At 45.7% G+C, this 18,227-nt stretch overlaps 1 protein-coding gene and 1 long non-coding RNA gene across 2 annotated transcripts in view; one reads left to right on the forward strand and one right to left on the reverse strand.

Moving 5' to 3' along the window:
• GTF2F1 (general transcription factor IIF subunit 1) overlaps positions 1-12,372 on the reverse strand; it is a 29,148-nt gene extending 16,776 nt beyond the window's left edge. The window contains exons 1-6 of the mRNA XM_056570292.1: positions 12,287-12,372; positions 9,668-9,712; positions 9,525-9,586; positions 7,766-7,838; positions 3,137-3,330; positions 635-805 (exon numbers count right to left, since the gene is read on the reverse strand). Coding sequence (XP_056426267.1) covers positions 635-805; positions 3,137-3,330; positions 7,766-7,838; positions 9,525-9,586; positions 9,668-9,679 — 512 coding nt within the window. The 5' untranslated portion in view covers positions 9,680-9,712; positions 12,287-12,372. The remainder of the gene's footprint in view (positions 1-634; positions 806-3,136; positions 3,331-7,765; positions 7,839-9,524; positions 9,587-9,667; positions 9,713-12,286) is intronic.
• On the forward strand, positions 9,965-12,214 carry LOC130367690 (uncharacterized). Its single transcript, XR_008892143.1, has 3 exons — positions 9,965-10,593; positions 10,761-11,105; positions 12,088-12,214. It is a non-coding gene; the product is annotated as an uncharacterized LOC130367690 (long non-coding RNA).
• Positions 12,373-18,227: the final 5,855 nt, after the last annotated feature.

Consider the following 18,227-nt stretch of genomic DNA (forward strand, 5'->3'; position numbering starts at 1 on the left):
ACTACAACACCCAGCATGATGGGAGTTGTAGTTTTGCAACATCTGGAGGTCCGCAGGTTGAAGACCACTGGTATTTAAGGTTATACTCACGTGTCCCCGCCGCTCCGGTCCATCACCGCTGCGCTGGATGTCGCCTTCCATTGCTGTCGCCGCGTCCCCGACGCTCCGGCAAGGCCTCTGCTTCCCCGGCATCCTCGCTCTCCGTCGCCGCCATCACGTCACTACGCACGCCGCTCCTATTGGACGATGGGACGGCGTGCGCAGCGACGTGATGACGACGATGGAGAGCGCCGACGATGCAGGGGATCCCGAAGAGGACGCGGCCGGAGCCCCGAGGACAGGTAAGTGATCGTCAGCGGACCACACGGGGCACCGTAATCGGCTATCCGGTGTCAGCTGAAGCAGTCTGCACTGCCGGATAGCCATTTATGCGATGGCCCCGACATACAAAAGCATCGTATGTTGATGCTGCCTCTGAGAGGTCATCGTATGTTGAAATGATCGTATGTCGGGGGGGGTCACTGTAGACTCTTGTAACTGGAGCTGTTGTGTTGCGAGGATAAGGAGCCATCATCCTTTGCATTCATTACATAGGAGCAGTGATATGTTCTCTGTAGGTTCCATCCTCTCTCACCTTTCCCATTCTTGCTCGGCCTCCTCAGCGGTCAGGGTGCGATGTTTGGCCACCGGAGTAAAGTTGTACCAGTTGGAAACTGGAAAAGCTTCAAATGCTCCATCTGGACACTGGGTGAAGATGAAGTAAGAGGCGTTCTCCGTCACTCCGCCTTTCTTCACACCTTTAAACCTGTTGGAGGAGAAGACGTTAAAGGGGCACTCCCGTGGAAAACCTTTTTTTTTTTTTTTTTTTTTTTTTTTTTTTTTTTTTTTTTTAAATCAACTGGTGCCAGAAAGTTAAACAGATTTGTTAAGGATTTTATTATAAACACAATGGAGAGGCTCCTGTCTATCTGACAATCACCGAGGACCCGAGCAACCCAACACACACCTATACCCACGGTGTATAAAAATAGGATCAATATGGAAAAAATAAATGGGGCTCAAGGGTCAAAGATATCTGGTTTAAGTTGATTGGTATTTATTAATATAAAATGCAAAAAAGAAGAAGAACTAAATAGGGATGTACAGGGCCCTTGTACCTCCCTAATTAATTAAATAACAATAAAAATAAAAATAAAATATGATAATCCCAATATAAAAACTAAAAATAATAACAACTATAAAATTGATATGCAATTTGAGCCTGTAATATCAATATAGAGATCTTCTGATCTTGAGGAACAGCACAGTATAAAAGTTCATTCAACAACTCTTGTTTCCAGAAATCTTCAATATAAAAAAGATAAAATGTATCCGCTACAAATATTCAATTGATGCGGTGGTGCTGTATCCATCCAAACCTTGGCAACAGCACCACCGCATCAATTGAATATTTGTAGCGGATACATTTTATCTTTTTTATATTGAAGATTTCTGGAAACAAGAGTTGTTGAATGAACTTTTATACTGTGCTGTTCCTCAAGATCAGAAGATCTCTATATTGATATTACAGGCTCAAATTGCATATCAATTTTATAGTTGTTATTATTTTTAGTTTTTATATTGGGATTATCATATTTTATTTTTATTTTTATTGTTATTTAATTAATTAGGGAGGTACAAGGGCCCTGTACATCCCTATTTAGTTCTTCTTCTTTTTTGCATTTTATATTAATAAATACCAATCAACTTAAACCAGATATCTTTGACCCTTGAGCCCCATTTATTTTTTCCAGATTTGTTAAGGACTTCTATTAAAAAATCTCAATCCTTCCAGTACTTTTTAGGGGCTGTATACTACAGAGGAAATGCTTTTCTTTTTAGATTTCTCCGACATCATGACCACAGTGCTCTCTGCTGACATCTCTATCCATTTTAGAAACTGTTCAGAGCAGGATAAAATCCCCATAGCAAACATATGCTGCTCTGGACAGTTCCTAAAATGGACAGCAGAGGTCAGCAGAGAGCACTGTGGTCATGACATCAGAGAAATCTAAAAAGTAAAGAATTTCCTCTGTAGTATGCAGCCCCTAAAAAGTACTGGAAGGATAGAGATTTTTTTTTTATAGAAGTAATTTACAAATCGGTTTAACTTTCTGGCACCAGTTGATCTAAAAAAAATAAATAAATAAATAAAAAAAACGTTTACCACGGGAGTACCCCTTTAAATGGTATTCCAGGCAAAAACTTTTTTTTATATATCAACTGGCTCCGGAAAGTTAAACAGATTTGTAAATTACTTCTATTAAAAAATCTTAATCCTTCCAATAGTTATTAGCTTCTGAAGTTTTCTATCTAACTGCTCAATGATGATGTCACGTCCCAGGAGCTGTGCATGATGGGAAAATATCCCCATAGGAACTGCACAGCTCCTGGGACGTGAGTCATCAGAGAGCAGTTAGACAGAAAACAACAACTCAACTTCAGAAGCTAATAACTATTGGAAGGATTAAGATTTTTTTAATAGAAGTAATTTACAAATCTGTTTAACTTTCCGGAGCCAGTTGATATAGAAAAAAAAGTTTTGGCCTGGAATACCCCCTTTAAACAGATTTGTTAATTACTTCTATTAAAAAAATCTTAATCCTTTCAGTACTTTGAGCTTCTGAAGTTAAGGTTGTTCTTTTCTGTCTAAGTGCTCTCTGATGACACGTGTCTTAGGAACCGCCCAGTTTAGAAGCAAATCCCCATAGCAAACCTCTTCTAAACTGGGCGGTTCCCGAGACGGGTGTCATCAGAGAGCACTTAGACAGAAAAGAACAACCTTAACTTCAGAAGCTCATAAGTACTGAAAGGATTAAGATTTTACAAATCTGTTTAACTTTCCGGAGCCAGTTGATATATATGAAAAAAAGTTTTTGCCTGGAATACCCCTTTAAGTATATACACGGCCTACAGCAATGGTCTCCAACCTGCGGACCTCCAGATGTTGCAAAACTACAACTCCCAGCATGCCCGGACAGCCAACGGCTGTCCGGGCATGCTGGGAGTTGTAGTTTTGCAACATCTGGAGGTCCGCAGGTTGGAGACCACTGGCCTACAGATTCCTGACCCCGGCGTTCCCTTCCACGTCACTCACTTGCGCCCGGCTTTGCCATTAACCCTTAGCATCCAGGGTTGGTCTTCATTCTTGAACTCTTTCAGCACAATGCCGTACTTCCGCCTCCTGGACTCCTCTTTCTGCTTGCGATTATATTCGCTCCCAGCCCCGGAGTCTGGCATTTCCTCATCCTGATACATCTTCTTGGCGCTCAGATCCCGCTCCATACGTGCCTGGTGGAAAGGCGGATTAAATAAAATAAATAAATAAAATGTATAACATTTAAAGAGATGCCCCGTGTTGGCTGAGTAACCCTACAGTAAATGATTCCCATCCTTGGTCAGGATCCAGCCATATTGTGCACATGAGAGGATGTCTGCCGAACAGCTGTGTTCTTACCGAAAACAACCTGATCCACCCCTGACCCTAGAGGAAATGCACTTCCAAGAACCGCGGTTACTAAAGCGGGAACCTCTTCCCACACGCCACATGCACGCCCCCGCGCCGTCTGTCTGGCAGCTGCACCGGTGTGTAGTCATCATACAGAGGAGAGCCCTGCTCTACCCTCAGTCTCATTCCCCATAAAAGGTCTTAACCCAATGGGGAAATTTGGTGTACAGGTACGCTCTTGCCTCCTGGGCCTTAACACACCAGGGTATACCTCTTTGCCCTTAAAGGGGTACTCCACTGGAAAACATTTTTTTAAATCAACTGGTGCCAGAAAGTTAAAGGGAACCAATCATCAGATTTTACCCTATATAATGCTTGGCAAAGTGTTATATAGGGTAAAATTTTTATTTTCGCCATTCCCGGGGGACGCTCCTGCCCCCAGGGATGGTGAAGATATGAAGTTATAAACTAGTCACCGCCGTAAGTAGTCACCTGGGCGGGGAGCTCTTCTCACCTACTCCCGTTCTTCTGCCGGGAGCGACGCCCCCTCCGCTTGATTGATGGGCAGCGTCATCGTTCCGCTCACTGAACAGACGGAGCAGAGCGATGACGCGGCCCATCAATCAAGCGGAGGGGGCGTCGCTCCCGGCAGAAGAACGGGAGTAGATGAGAAGAGCTCCCCCGCCCAGGTGACTACTTACGGCGGCGGCGGTGACTAGATTATAACTTCATATCTTCACCATCCCTGGGGGCAGGAGCGTCCCCCGGGAATGGCGAAAATAAAGATTTTACCCTATGTACCGCTTTACCAAGCATTATAGAGGGTAAAATCTGATGATTGGTTCCCTTTAAACAGATTTGTAAATTACTTCTATTAAAAAAATCTTATTCCTTCCAGTACCTATCAGCTGCTGTATGATCCACAGGAAGTTCTTTTCTTTTTGAATTTCATTTCTGTCTGACCACAGTGCTCTCTGCTGACACCTCTGTCCATTTTAGGAACTGTCCAGAGTAAAATTGGTTTTCTATGGGGATAAAATGGACAGAGGTGTCCAACAGAGAGCACTGTGGTTAGGCAGAAAGGAAAAAAAAAAAAAAAAAGAACTTCCTGTGGATCATACCGCAGCTGATAAGTACTGGAAGGAATAAGATTTTTTTTTAATAGAAGTAATTTACAAATCTGTTTAACTTTCTGGCACCAGTTGATTTAAAAAATATATATTTTCCAGTGGAGTACCCCTTTAAGCGTTAAGTAACTTTGAAGCAAGTGCAGAAGCTGCGATTGCTTCATTGCGGTGAGTATCGGCTACTATCAGCAGCTGGACACACATTAATGATAGGCAGCAGGTATTCCGTGTTTAAAAGGGGGAGGGGGGTTACATGGGAACTAGTGGCAGGCGGGGGCCTCTGGTCTAATAGGTTGTCTGTAGTGCTGACTAGCAATTGCACTATAGAATATTAGGAGAGGGGGAAAAAAAAAAAAAATAAAGCATGAAGTTTAAAATTTTTTTAAATCAAATGATTAAGGCTGCAAGATTTCGGGAAAATTGGCGATTGCGATTATGAAGGTAAATATTGCGATTTCGATATGTGATTGTGATATAATAAACAAATGGTGAAATCCCTCCTATTTCATGCCCAATCCCCTCATTTCATATAGCCAAAATAAAATGGGGGGGATTGGCGTACTCCAATGTAGTAAAACTTATCCCCAATCCAAAGGATAGAAGATACATTTTAGATAACAGGGATTACGACCACTGGGACCCCCCGCGTCGTCCTGCACAGCACCCCGGTGATCCCCAGGAAGGGGACGTGCCGACCCGCGCAGGAAGTGGTGATCAACACGCCCACTCTATGTAGTTCTATGGGATACATGGAGGGGTGGGTCAGCAGCCGCTTTGTGTAGAAACCGGCACGGCCCCCTTTCCCCTGCAGGAGGACGCGGGAGTCCCAGCGGTCGTACTCCCCGTGATCTAAAACTTATAAAAGTTTTACTGCACTGTCCCCTTCTGACTAGAGATGAGTGAATTTACAGTAAATTCGATTCATCACGAACTTCTCGGCTCGGCAGTTGATGACTTTTCCTGCATAAATTAGTTCAGCCTTCAGGTGCTCCGATGGGCTGGAAAAGGTGGATACAGTCCTAGGAAAGAGACTTTTCCAGCCCACGGGATCACCTGAAAGCTGAACTAATTTATGCAGGAAAAGTCATCAACTACCGAGCCAAGAAGTTCGTGACGAATCAAATTTACTGTAAATTCGCTCATCTCTACTTCTGACCCTTAAAACTTTCCTATTTTTCCATGTACAGGGCTGTAAGTGGGGTTATTTTTTGCGCTGTGATCTGTATTTTTTATTGGCACCATTTCTGTTTTGATGGAACTTTTTGATTACTTTCTATTTTTTCTCTGCTATATGAAGTGACCAAAAACCAGCAATTCTGGACTTTTTTTTTTCTTATATTCACGCCATTGTACGTGCGGTTTCATTAACATTATATTTTAATAACTCGGACATTTATGCATGCGGCGATACCACGTGTATATTTTTGTTTATTTTATTTGAAAAACGTGGGAAACCTTTCACATTTATTACCTTTTTATTTAATTTTTTTCCACAAATTTTTTTTAGTCCCCATGGAGCAGTGTTTAGACACAGTGTAAATAAATCTCCAATCCCCTTCAGGAGGGGAAACCCCCCCCTTTTCCGGGGAACAATGCCCTAACTTATAACCCAATTAAAATTTAACTTTTATTGTGATTTATTAAAATAACATGGAAAACGTGAAAATCAAATGTGGTGATTTTAAAACTATCAGGAAATACAGGGTGTCTTCTAATAATGGCCCACTAGGTGGTGCTACAATTTAAGTTATGGAGTTCTCCTTTTCCCCTATGCCGGTTCACTACCGTTACATAGTCACTCCACACTTAAACACAGCCTGTATTCCTGTCTAAAAAGTGTATAGATGCTCTAACGTTTCGTTTGTGACCAAACTTCTTCAGAGAGCTGCCTAATCTGCTGAGCCAACTTCACACACCTGCCGAACGGCTGCGTCGTATACATTTGGCAGCCTGTCATGGAAGGGTTAAGTCCCCTCCTCCCAACGCTGAGCACTGCTGGGAGCAGAGACAGTGACAAGCAGGCTGGAGGGGTCGGACCGAGCCGCACGGTAGCTGAGCCTGCCGCTGTCCAGCCTCTTCAGCGTGCATCTTACGGTTTCTTCCAGTGCTGTGGAGTCGGACAAAATTTTGGGTATCTGGAGCATTGGTCTTTATTCTTACAGTAGAGAAGTCATTAATTATAACTTTTTGTTAAATGGTACATTTAAACTTGCTTATTTTTTTTTATTTTTTTTTTACTCCAATCTAAATTTAGTAGAAGTCGGAGTTGGTGCATTGTTTGCCGACTCCGACTAAATTTAGATTGGAATAAAAAAAAAAAAGCAAGTTTAAATGTCCCATTTAACAAAAAGTTATAATTAATGACTTCTCTACTGTAAGAATAAAGACCAATGCATGCAGTGCCTCACGTAACTGCAAAATTAACACGTTAAGTGACCGTGACAAAGCTTTTCATGTGGTTCACTATATGGCACGCAACGCACAATTAGGAGCGGCAATACTTATACTTTCCATAGTGTTGTGTTCTGCTGTTACAGGGAACCCATGGATAACCTAGCCTCTCACTGATAAGTAAATACGTTTTTTGCAGGACTAGAGACACTTGTATAAGTGAAGGGAATGGAGGGTCAATAGTTCAAGACTGAAGCTGTAAACCATTGGAAAAACTGCTGCCATTCAGCTAAGGCTATAAAAACTTGTAAACTCCGATTGTTAGCTTAAACTTTAAACATGACTATGGGATTCTACTAGGGAAATCATGTTTTATAATAAATGCCCCTTCCTGGATCCTCCCACTGCCCTATCTTCAGCAGCAGATCAGCACACAAAAAGGAGAAGGCAGCAGCTTCTGCCCAACTACCTCTCTCTGCTAGAAGAGCTTAGAAGAACTTGGTGGAACAGCTTCTTGGATTCAACTGTAAGTGTTTATAAATACATTCGCATATTAATACAGAGGAGTCGGGAGTACAAAAAACTGTGGAACATTTATCCACCGACCCCACAGCCCTGGTTTCTTCTTCGATTTCGCCCTTTCTTTTGAAAGGGGGAAATCGCATGATCGCAATTAACATTTTTCATATTTTCTCTGTTTTGTTTAATGCTGCGAGACTGTCAGAAAGCTGCAAAGTTTCCCTAAGCTCCTGCTTAGTACCTGGTTCCATGTAGAGAAGTCAACTTTATCCGCTGCATTGAACGCCATAAGGTTGTATCTTTTACTGGGGTTCCTGGGAAAGACAGAATTATCCAAACAATACATTAGACAGGGTTTATACTTTAGATAAGTGCCATGTTCTTACACAACATCCCACTACATCTTGCTCTGCTCTCTGAGGCCAGGATTATCCTAGAAGGCTGCCAACATCTTATTTCCAACCTCTAGGGGGCACCACTTCAGTATAATGCAAAAACATTCTTTTAAAGGAAATCTGTCACCAGTGTCATCTGCACTAACCTGTGGGCACTGACAGATGGTGGAGGTGACACTGATGACAACAGTTCTCACCTTGTCCCGTTCCGTGGCGGGGATCTTCGGTAATCTCCTCCGTCAGCTCCGGGCACCCGGCATGGGCGGAGCTTAGTGATGTCACCGCTGCTGTTCTCTCACAGCAGGACCCAGCAGGGAGCAGCAGCAGTGACGTCACTTAGCTCCGCCCGTGCCCCAAAGCGGGTGCTGGGACTGGAGCTAACGGAGGAAGTTACCAGAGATCCCAGCCAAGGTGAGAACCATTGCCATCAGTGTCACTTACCTGTCGGTACCCACAGGTTAGTGCAGGTGACACTGGTGACAGATTTCCTTTAAGACATTATTAGAATATGCCCCAGTGGGGTCAGACTGCTGCGACCTTCACCCATTGCTTGAATAGAGTGGCAAGGATGTTACAGCATTGGGGCACAATATGGGTAAACATGAGCCAAAGGGGCACTAGGCTTTTCTAGTACCGCTGCCACTGCAGTCAGACCCATACCTGTGTACATACTAGTGCCCTCAATAGGGGTTATTTCAAGGTTATAACTTATCACCTATCCATAGAAGAGATGCTGAGTATCTCATTGGTGGGGGTCTGACCAATGGGACCCCTACTCATCACAATAGCAAAGGTCCCCTGCCCCCCCCCCAGGTGAATGAGGTGACAGTGTGCACGCTCAGGCTCTACTGCTTTTCACTCTCGATGTAGGACTAGGAACTACAGCATCTCTGTGTATAGGTGATAACGCCTTTTAAAGGGGTACTCCGGCGCTATGCTTGATGGCTGGGGTCCCCCGTGATCTTTCACGCCGCACCCCGTTAGAATCAGTCCCCGGAGCGTGAACACTCCAGGTCTGATTACTGGTGATCACGGGGACGGAGCATAGTGATGTCATGGCCCTGCCCCCTCAATGCAAGCCTATGGGAGGGGGCGTGACAGCTGTCACGCCCCCTCCCATAGTCTTGCATTGAGGGGGCGGGGCGTGATGTCACACGGGGACGGAGCCGTGACGTCACTATGCTCCGTCCCGGTTGTCGAGATGGACTCAGTCTGAGGACTTCCAGCGGTTCCGGAAGCCGCTAAACGTGGGTGCTGCATGGTAGATCCCGGGGGTCCCCAGCAGCGGGACCCCCGGCGATCTGACATCTTATCCTCTATCCTTTGGATAGGGGATAAGATGTCTAGGGGCGGAGTACCCCTTTAAGTAGAAAAATAGCTTTATGGAGAAAATATATGCATCTTACTGCTGCCTGAACAAGGGCCATATACAGTACTGTGCTCAGTACATCCCATGTTAGGGAGCCATAATATTTTCATTTAAAATGCTGCTGCCATCTAAAGGTGAAGATCGGTACTGCCGAGACTGAAATCCAATTTCCAGGGATATTTTGCTAGAGATCTAGAGGATACCAAAACATACATGACCCCCATGTGAGCACTTACCTGGGTACACGTACGACATATTCAGTGACAGACTGCCCGCCGCCTGCCTGACTGCTGCCACCCTGTAACATATCAAGCAAAAGGGTCACCCCATAGGAAAGAAAATCCTATGAAAGCATCTTGTACACTGAGCGGACACTCACCAGAGACGTCATGGCCAGAAAGAGAACAACAAGGTCATCAGATGCCTGAAAGACAAATATTCCCAAACATCAGGAATACATGGAGAGACCCCCTGTAGGTATTACAGGGGGTCTACTGAGGTCTGGTGTTATTCAGGAGGATGTTAGGGTCTGGGGCAGAGGTCTCCAACCTGCGGACCTCCAGTTGTTGCAAAACTACAACTCCCAGCATTTCCGGACAGCCAACGGCTGTCCGGGAATGCTGGGAGTTGTAGTTTTGCAACAGCTGGAGGCACCCCTGGTTGAAAAACACTGACCTATACTATATACTACTATATAGTCCATGCTGGGAGTTGTAGTTTTCCTTTGGGGCAGCTGCTGAACCATAGGCTGTATCAGGGCATGCTGGGAGTTGTAGTTTTGCAACATCTGGAGGTCCGCAGGTTGAAGACCACAGGTCTGGTGGGTATTAAAGGGGGTCTGGTGAGGTTTGAGGTGATAAAGGAGGATGTTGGGTCTGGTAGGTATTACAGGGCAGTGTAGGGGTCTAGGGGGTATAACAGAAGGTCTGGTGAGGTTTAGGGTCATACAGGAAGATGGAGGGTATTACAGGGGTCTGGCGATATTTGGGATCATACAGGGAGATGTTGGGTCTGGTGGGTATTACAGGGGGTCTGATGAGGTTTGGGGTGATACAGGAGGATGCTGGGTCTGGAAGGTATTACAGGACAGTGTAGGGGTCTGGTGGGTATTAAAGGGGGTCTGGTGAGGTTTGGGGTCATAGTGTGGGATGTTGGTGTCTGGTAAGTATTACAGGGGGGTCTGGTGAAGTTTGGGGTCATACAGGGGGATGTTGGGGCTGGTAGATATTACAAGGGGGTCTGATGGGTATTGCAGGCAGGTCTGGTAAGGTTTGGAGTCATACAGTGGGATGTTGGGTCTGGTAAGTTTTACAGGGGGTCTGGTGATGTTTGGGGTCATACAGGGAGATGTTGGGTCTGATGGGTATTACAGGGGGTCTGGTGAGGTTTGGGATCATACAGGGGGATGGTGGGTATTACAGGGGGTCTGGTGAGGTTTGGGGGTCATACAAGGGGATGTTGGTGGATGGTAGGTATTACAGGGGGTCTGGTGAGGTTTGGGGTCATACAGGGGATGTTGGGTCTGATGGGTATTACAGGGGGTCTGGTGATGTTTGGGATCATACAAGGGGATGTTGGGGATGGTAGGTATTGCAGGGGGTGTGGTGATATTTGGGATCATACAAGGGGATGTTGGGGGATGGTAGGTATTACAGGGGGTCTGGTGATGTTTGGGGTCATACAGGGAGATGTTGGGTCTGATGGGTATTACAGGGGGTCTGGTGAGGTTTGGGATCATACAGGGGGATGTTGGGGGATGATAGGTATTACAGGGGGTCTGGTAAGGTTTGGAGTCAAACAGTGGGATGTTTGGTCAGGTAAGTATTACAGGGGGTCTGGTGAGGTTTGGGATCATACAGGGGATGTTGGGGGATGGGAGGTATTACAGGGGGTCTGGTGAGGTTTGGGGGTCATACAAGGGGATGTTGGGGGATGGCAGGTATTACTGGGGGTCTGGTGAGGTTTAGGGGTCATACAAGGGGATGTTGGGGGATGGTAGGTATTACAGGGGGTCTGGTGAGGTTGGGGGGTCATACAAGGGGATGTTGGGGGATGGTAGGTATTACAGGGGGTCTGGTGAGGTTGGGGGGTCATACAAGAGGATGTTGGGGGATGGCAGGTATTACAGGGGGTCTGGTGAGGTTTAGGGGTCATACAAGGGGATGTTGGGGGATGGTAGGTATTACAGGGGGTCTGGTGAGGTTGGGGGGTCATACAAGGGGATGTTGGGGGATGGCAAGTATTACAGGGGGTCTGGTGAGGTTTAGGGGTCATACAAGGGGATGTTGGGGGATGGTAGGTATTACAGGGGGTCTGGTGAGGTTGGGGGGTCATACAAGGGGATGTTGGGGGATGGCAAGTATTACAGGGGGTCTGGTGAGGTTTAGGGGTCATACAAGGGGATGTGTGGGGATGGTAGGTATTACAGGGGGGTCTAGTGATATTTGGGATCATACAGGGGGATGTTGGGGGATGGTAGGTATTACAGGGGGTCTAGTGATATTTGGGATCATACAAGGGGATGTTGGGGGATGGTAGGTATTACAGGGGGGTCTAGTGATATTTGGGATCATACAGGGGGATGGTAGGTATTACAGGGGGTCTAGTGATATTTGGGATCATACAAGGGGATGTTGGGGGATGGTAGGTATTACAGGGGGGTCTAGTGATATTTGGGATCATACAAGGGGATGTTGGGGGATGGTAAGTATTACAGGGCGTCTGGTGAGGTTTGGGGTCATACAGGAGGATTTTGGGGTCTGATGGGTATTGCATATGGGTCTAGTGATGTTTGGTCAGGTAAGTATCACAGGGGGTCTGATGAAGTTTGGGATCATACAAGGGGATGGCAGGTATTACAGGGGGTTTGGGGTCATATACAGGATGATATCGGGGTCTCCTTGTTATTACGGGGGTCCGGGCTCATACTCGGGGTGTACCCGGGCAGCCGGACCCCAGTGACGGGGCGCACACACATGTCACAATAAGGTTTTCTCACCAGCTCACTGATAATCCTCGACTTCCTGTCCACAGCCGACCACTTCCGGGTTATCTCAGTCAAGAACCTGCGTTTGCGTTGACGTCAAGCTGCGTGCTATTTTTGTTGTGGCCATTTTGAGCGGCCATGCTTGTTGAGGGCGTTTCCAGACAGGATGCCCTCATGAGTTGTAACCGCTAGATGGCGCCACACTGTGATCAGATCTAGATTTCATAACCAATATAGCGATATCACTGTTGACAGATCTACTTTATTCCGTGTATTGTGGAGGAGCCATCAGCAGGTGACTATGTCAGTGAAGACCAGTGTTTCCCAACCAGGGTCCCTCCAGCTGTTGCAAGCAAAACTACAACTCCTAGCATGCATATTTGTGAGGCGAAAAAAAAATTAAATAAAAAAAAAATTTGTTTTTACTCTGTTCACTTTCTATGAAAGTGTATGGGGCCCGTTTTTTGGGGTTTGTTTTTGCGCCACAACTTGTATTTTTGATCTCTACCATTTTGGCATTAATTTTGATCTCTTTTTCTTACATTTTATTGGGGGATGTGACAAAAAATAAATAAAATGCCATTTGGTATTTTTCTTTTGCTTATTTTATTTTTGTTGCGGTTTCATTAACATAATTTTTCAATGGAAAAATTGTGATTTCAAGTTTTATTATGGGTTAATTTTTATTTCTAAATACACTTTTGGACTTTTTCTTCACTTTTTTAAGTCACCGTAGGAGACTTGAATGAGCAATCATGTGATTGCTGATACAGATCAATGCAATATGTACGTACTGCACTGAGCTACAAGTCCCAAAAGCCACAGGGGCTTAAGAAAAGGCCCGGGCGCCATGACAACAGAGCTGGCAGGCCGGCGATCCGGACTACTGCACCCCCAACGTCATATGTAATGACCGCTTAAATGTCGTCAATTGCTGCACGCTGGCTATTAGAGATGTTGTTCTGAGCATGACTACCCTCTCTCCTTGTTCTTAAAGGGGTATTCCAGGATTAGTTTTATTTGACTATGGTACAGGGGCTGTAAAGTTAGTGTAGTTGATAATATAGCGTCTGTAACATTGTTTAATTGTGGTCTCGCAATTCTTCTGTGATATTTGCCTCAGTTTTTTGTCTCAGGTTTTCCCAGGTTGCAGTGCGGCCCAAGACATCACATCACTAGTCAGTTGTTCAGAGGGAGCCTGCCTTTACTTCAATGGGTGGAGCAACCTCTGGATGGGAGGAATATCATTCAGCAAGGAATTGTAGTTTTGCAACAGCTGGAGGCACCCTGGTTAGAAAACACTGGACTATTGTATAGAGGGGAGCACATGTACATTGCTCAAAAAAATAAAGGGAACCCTTAAACAACACAATGTAACTCCAAGTCACTGACACTTCTGTGAAATCCCACTGTCCACTCAGGAAGAACACTGATTGACAATCAATGTCACATGATGTTGTGCAAATGGAACAGACAACAGGTGGAAATTATAGGCAATTAGCAACCCCCAATAAAGTAGTGGTTCTGCAGGTGGTGATCACAGACCACTTCTCATTTCCTATGCTTCTTGGCTGATGTTTTGGTCACTTTTTAATGCTGGCGGTGCTTTCACTCTAGTGGTAACATGAGATGGAGTCTACAACCCACACAAGTGGTCAGGTAGTGCAGCTCATCCAGGATGGCACATCAATGCGATCTGTGGCAAGAAGGTTTGCTGTGTCTGTCAGCGTATTGTCCAGAGCATGGAGGTGCTACCAGGAGACAGGCAGTACATCAGGAGACTTGGAGGAGGCCGTAGGAGGGCAACAACTCAGCAGCAGGACCACTACCTCCACCTTTGTGAAAGGAGGAGCACTGCCAGAGCCCTGCAAAATTACCTCCAGCAGGCCATAAATGTGAAAGTGTGTACACTCAAATGATCAGAAACAGACTCCATGAGGGTGGTATGAGGGGCCGACATCCACAGGTGGGGGTTGTGCTTACAGCCCAACACTGTGCAGGACGTTTGGCATTTGCCAGAGAACACCAAGATTGGCAAATTCGCCACTGGTGCCCTGTGCTCTTCATAGATGAAAGCAGGTTCACACTGAGCACATGTGACACGTGAGAGAGTCTGGAGACGCCGTGGAGAACGTTCTGCTGCCTGCAACATCCTCCAGCATGACCGGTTTGGTGGTGGGTCAGTAATGATGTGGGGTGGCATTTCTTTGTGGGCCGCACAGCCCTCCATGTGCTTGCCAGAGGTAGCCTGACTGCCAATAGGTACTGAGATGAGATCCTCAGACCCCTTGTGAGACCATATGCTGGTGCGGTTGACCCTGGGTTCCTAATACAAGACAATGTTAGACCTCATGTGGCTGGAGTGTGTCAGCAGTTTCTGCAAGAAGAAGGCATTGATGCTATGGACTGGCCCGCCCATTCCCCAGACCTGAATCCGATTGAGCACATCTGGGACATCATGTCTCGCTCCATCCACCACAGACTGTCCAGGAGTTGGCAGATGCTCTAGTCCAGGTCTGGGAGGACATCCCTCAGGAGACCATCCCCCACCTCATCAGGAGCATGCCCAGGCATTGTAGGGAGGTCATACGGGCACGTGGAGGCCACACACACTACTGAGCCTCATTGTGACTTGTTTTAAGGACATTACATAAAGTTGGATCAGCCTGTAGTGTGATTTTCCACTTTGATTTTGAGTCTGACTCCATATCCAGACCTCCATGGGTTGATATATTTGATTTCCATTGATAATTTTTGTGTGATTTTGTTGTCATCATATTCAACTATGTAAAGACGAAAGTATTTCATACGATTAGTTCATTCATTCAGATCTACGATGTGTTATCTTAGTGTTCCCTTTATTTTTTTGAGCAGTGCATGTTTCAATGGGTGGGGTGGCTGATGTGTGGGAGGGAGAAAAGTGACCTCACACTTACAAAGAATCATGGGACTTGCAGTTGGAGGGAGGAAACTCCAACAGGAAATAGCCAGTTCACAAAAAGATAGCCTCAGCTTTGTAGTAAGTTAACAACATAGCCATTTTGCACCAAGACAGGCACAGATCCTTCCTAAGCATGTCCATTAGTGTCTGGTAGGTGAGTACTAAAATCACCTTTTAGTGAATAACCTTTAAAGGGGTTCTCCGGAGCTTACACATCTTATCCCCTATCCAAAGGATAGAGGATAAGATGCCTAATCGAGGGAGTCCCGCCGCTGGGGACCCCCTGGATCATGCATGCGGCATCCCGTTTGTAATCAGTCCCCGGAGCGTGTTCGCTTCGGGTCTGATTACCGACGACCACAAGGCCGGCGGGGTGTGATGTCACGCCTCCACCCCCGTGTGACGTCACACTCCGCCCCTCAATGCAAGCCTACGGGAGGGGGCGTGACAGCTAACACACCCCCTCACATAGGCTTGCATTGAGGGGCGGAGCGTGATGTCACACGGGGGTGGAGGCGTGACGTCACACCCCGCCGGCCTTGTGGTCGTCGGTAATCAGACCTGGAACGAACACGCTCCGGGGACTGATTACAAACGGGGTGCCGCGTGCATGATCCAGGGGGTCCCCAGCGGCAGGACTCCCTCGATTAGGCATCTTATCCTCTATCCTTTGGATAGGGGATAAGATGTGTAAGCTCCGGAGTACCCCTTTAACCCCTTAAGGACCAGGCCAATTTTATTTTTGCATTTTTGTTTTTTCCTCCTCGCCTTCTAAAAACTCCTTTATATTTCCATCCACAGACCCATATAGGGGCTTGTTTATTGCGTCACCAATTGTACTTGTAATGACATCAATCATTTTACCATAAAATTTACGGCGCAACCAAAAAAATATTATTTATGTGGGGAAATTGCAAAGAATACCGCAATCTAGCAAATTTTGGAAGGTATCGTTTGCACGCTGTTCATGACATTTTCATAATTCTGTGGGTCAGTACGATTAAATTGATACCCGTGATTACATACTTTTCTATTATTGTACGACTTTAAAAAAAATCTCAAACTTTTTAAAGAAAATTTGTATGTTTACAATTGCCATATTTTGACCACTTATAACTTTCACATTTTTCCATATACGGGTTGGGACAAAGGTTAATTTTTTGCGCCGTGGTCTGTATTTTTATTTGGTACTACTTTTGCTTATATTTCAATTTTTGATCACTTTTTTTAAAAAATGAAATATGCAATTTTGGCCTTTTTCCGCTGTTCACCGTACAGGATCTTTCACATTATATTTTCATAGTTTGGACATTTATGCACGCGGCGATACCAAATATGTAATTTTTTAATGCTTTTTTTTGGGAATAAAATAGGAAAAAGGGGCCATTAAAATTTTTATTTGGGGTGGGGCTTTTTCACTTTTTTTTTTTTTTTTTTTTTTTTACACTTTTAAAGTCCCCATAGGGCAGTGTTTCTCAAGCGCGGTCCTCAAGTACCCCCATAAGGTCATGTTTTCAGGATTTCCTTAGTCTTACACAGGGGATATAATTATGGTCAGTGGATCAGGCATCACCACAGTTATATCACCTGTGAAAGACTAAGGAAATCCTGAACCTGTTGGGGGGTCTTGAGGACCGCGCATGAGAAACACTGCCATAGAAGACTATTTATAGCAATCATTAGATTACATATCCTGAACAGTGATATGCATAGGACATAGCACTGATCAATATTATCAGTGATCTTCCTCTCTCTCTGCTCGATGTCAGACTAGAGCAGAAGACCCTGGGATGACAGTCAGAGCAGGTGAGGGGACCTCCGGCCTCAATGTTGGATGATCGGATGCCCGTGACAGCGCCGCGGGCGATCCGATCATCCATTTAAATGCCGACGTTGCCGCAGGTGCCGTGATCCGTATTGATCAAGGCATCTGAGGGGTTAATTTTGCACATCAGAGTGATTGCTGATACCATTACAGGCGGGTCCCTGGCTGCTAACAGCTTCCAGGACCTGCCGTGCATGACATGAGCACCATTCCAGCGCTCGCGTCATGTACAGGACATAAATGTACGCACCGGGACATATATATATATATATCCGTTGTCCTTAAGGGGTTGACATCGCTCTTAATGTGATTCATAGTCTCCCATCAATATTGTATCATTTCTGGTCCCCAGCATGGCTCCCAATCTCATTCCTGGTCACGAGTGGCTTCCCTTCTTATTCCTAGTTACATGCATTACTCTCATCTCATTCTTAGACTCAGCATGGTTTCCTATCTTATTTTTGGTCCTGATTAGGGATTGACCGATTATCGGTTTGGCCAATATTATCAGCCGATATTCACGATTTTGGACATTATGGGTAATTACCCAACATGACTTACCACTCACATCTCACCCTCCCAGTGCAGCACGCTGTACCCTCCATCTCTGGAACTGAAAATGCTATTTCTTGTGGGGGATGCAGCGCTGTACAGATCTGTATCCAGAAGATTCAGAGGGCATACAGTCCAGTGTTTAGGCTTTCTTTCAAAAGGCATCCCCGCCATGAAAAAACATTTACTCCAAAAGGTGGTCTTCGTTCTGATAAAAAGGAGGTCAGTTTATAAATGCTGTGCTCAGTATCATGTCCGCCATTACCAGAGGGTCCCGGGCTGCTGATAGAAGACAGGACCTGCCATGAATGAAGCCAGTTCAGCTTCTGTGCTCGCTTCATGTAGAAGACGTAAATGTATGTCCTGGTGTGTTAAGTACCAGCACATCACGACGTACATTTATGTCCACTGTCCTTAACCCCTTAAAGGGGTACTCTGCCCCTAGACATCTTATCCCCTATCCAAAGGATAGGGGATGTCAGATCGCCGCAGTCCCGCTGCTGGGGAGCCCGGGGATCCCCGCTGCGGCACCCCGCTATCATTACTGCGCAGAGCGAGTTCGCTCTGTGTGTAATGACGGGCAGTACAGGGGTCGGAGCATCGTTACCTCACACCTCCGCCCCCTCATGACGTCA

This window comes from Hyla sarda, chromosome 4 (assembly GCF_029499605.1).
Source record: "Hyla sarda isolate aHylSar1 chromosome 4, aHylSar1.hap1, whole genome shotgun sequence".
Lineage (NCBI taxonomy): Eukaryota > Metazoa > Chordata > Amphibia > Anura > Hylidae > Hyla > Hyla sarda.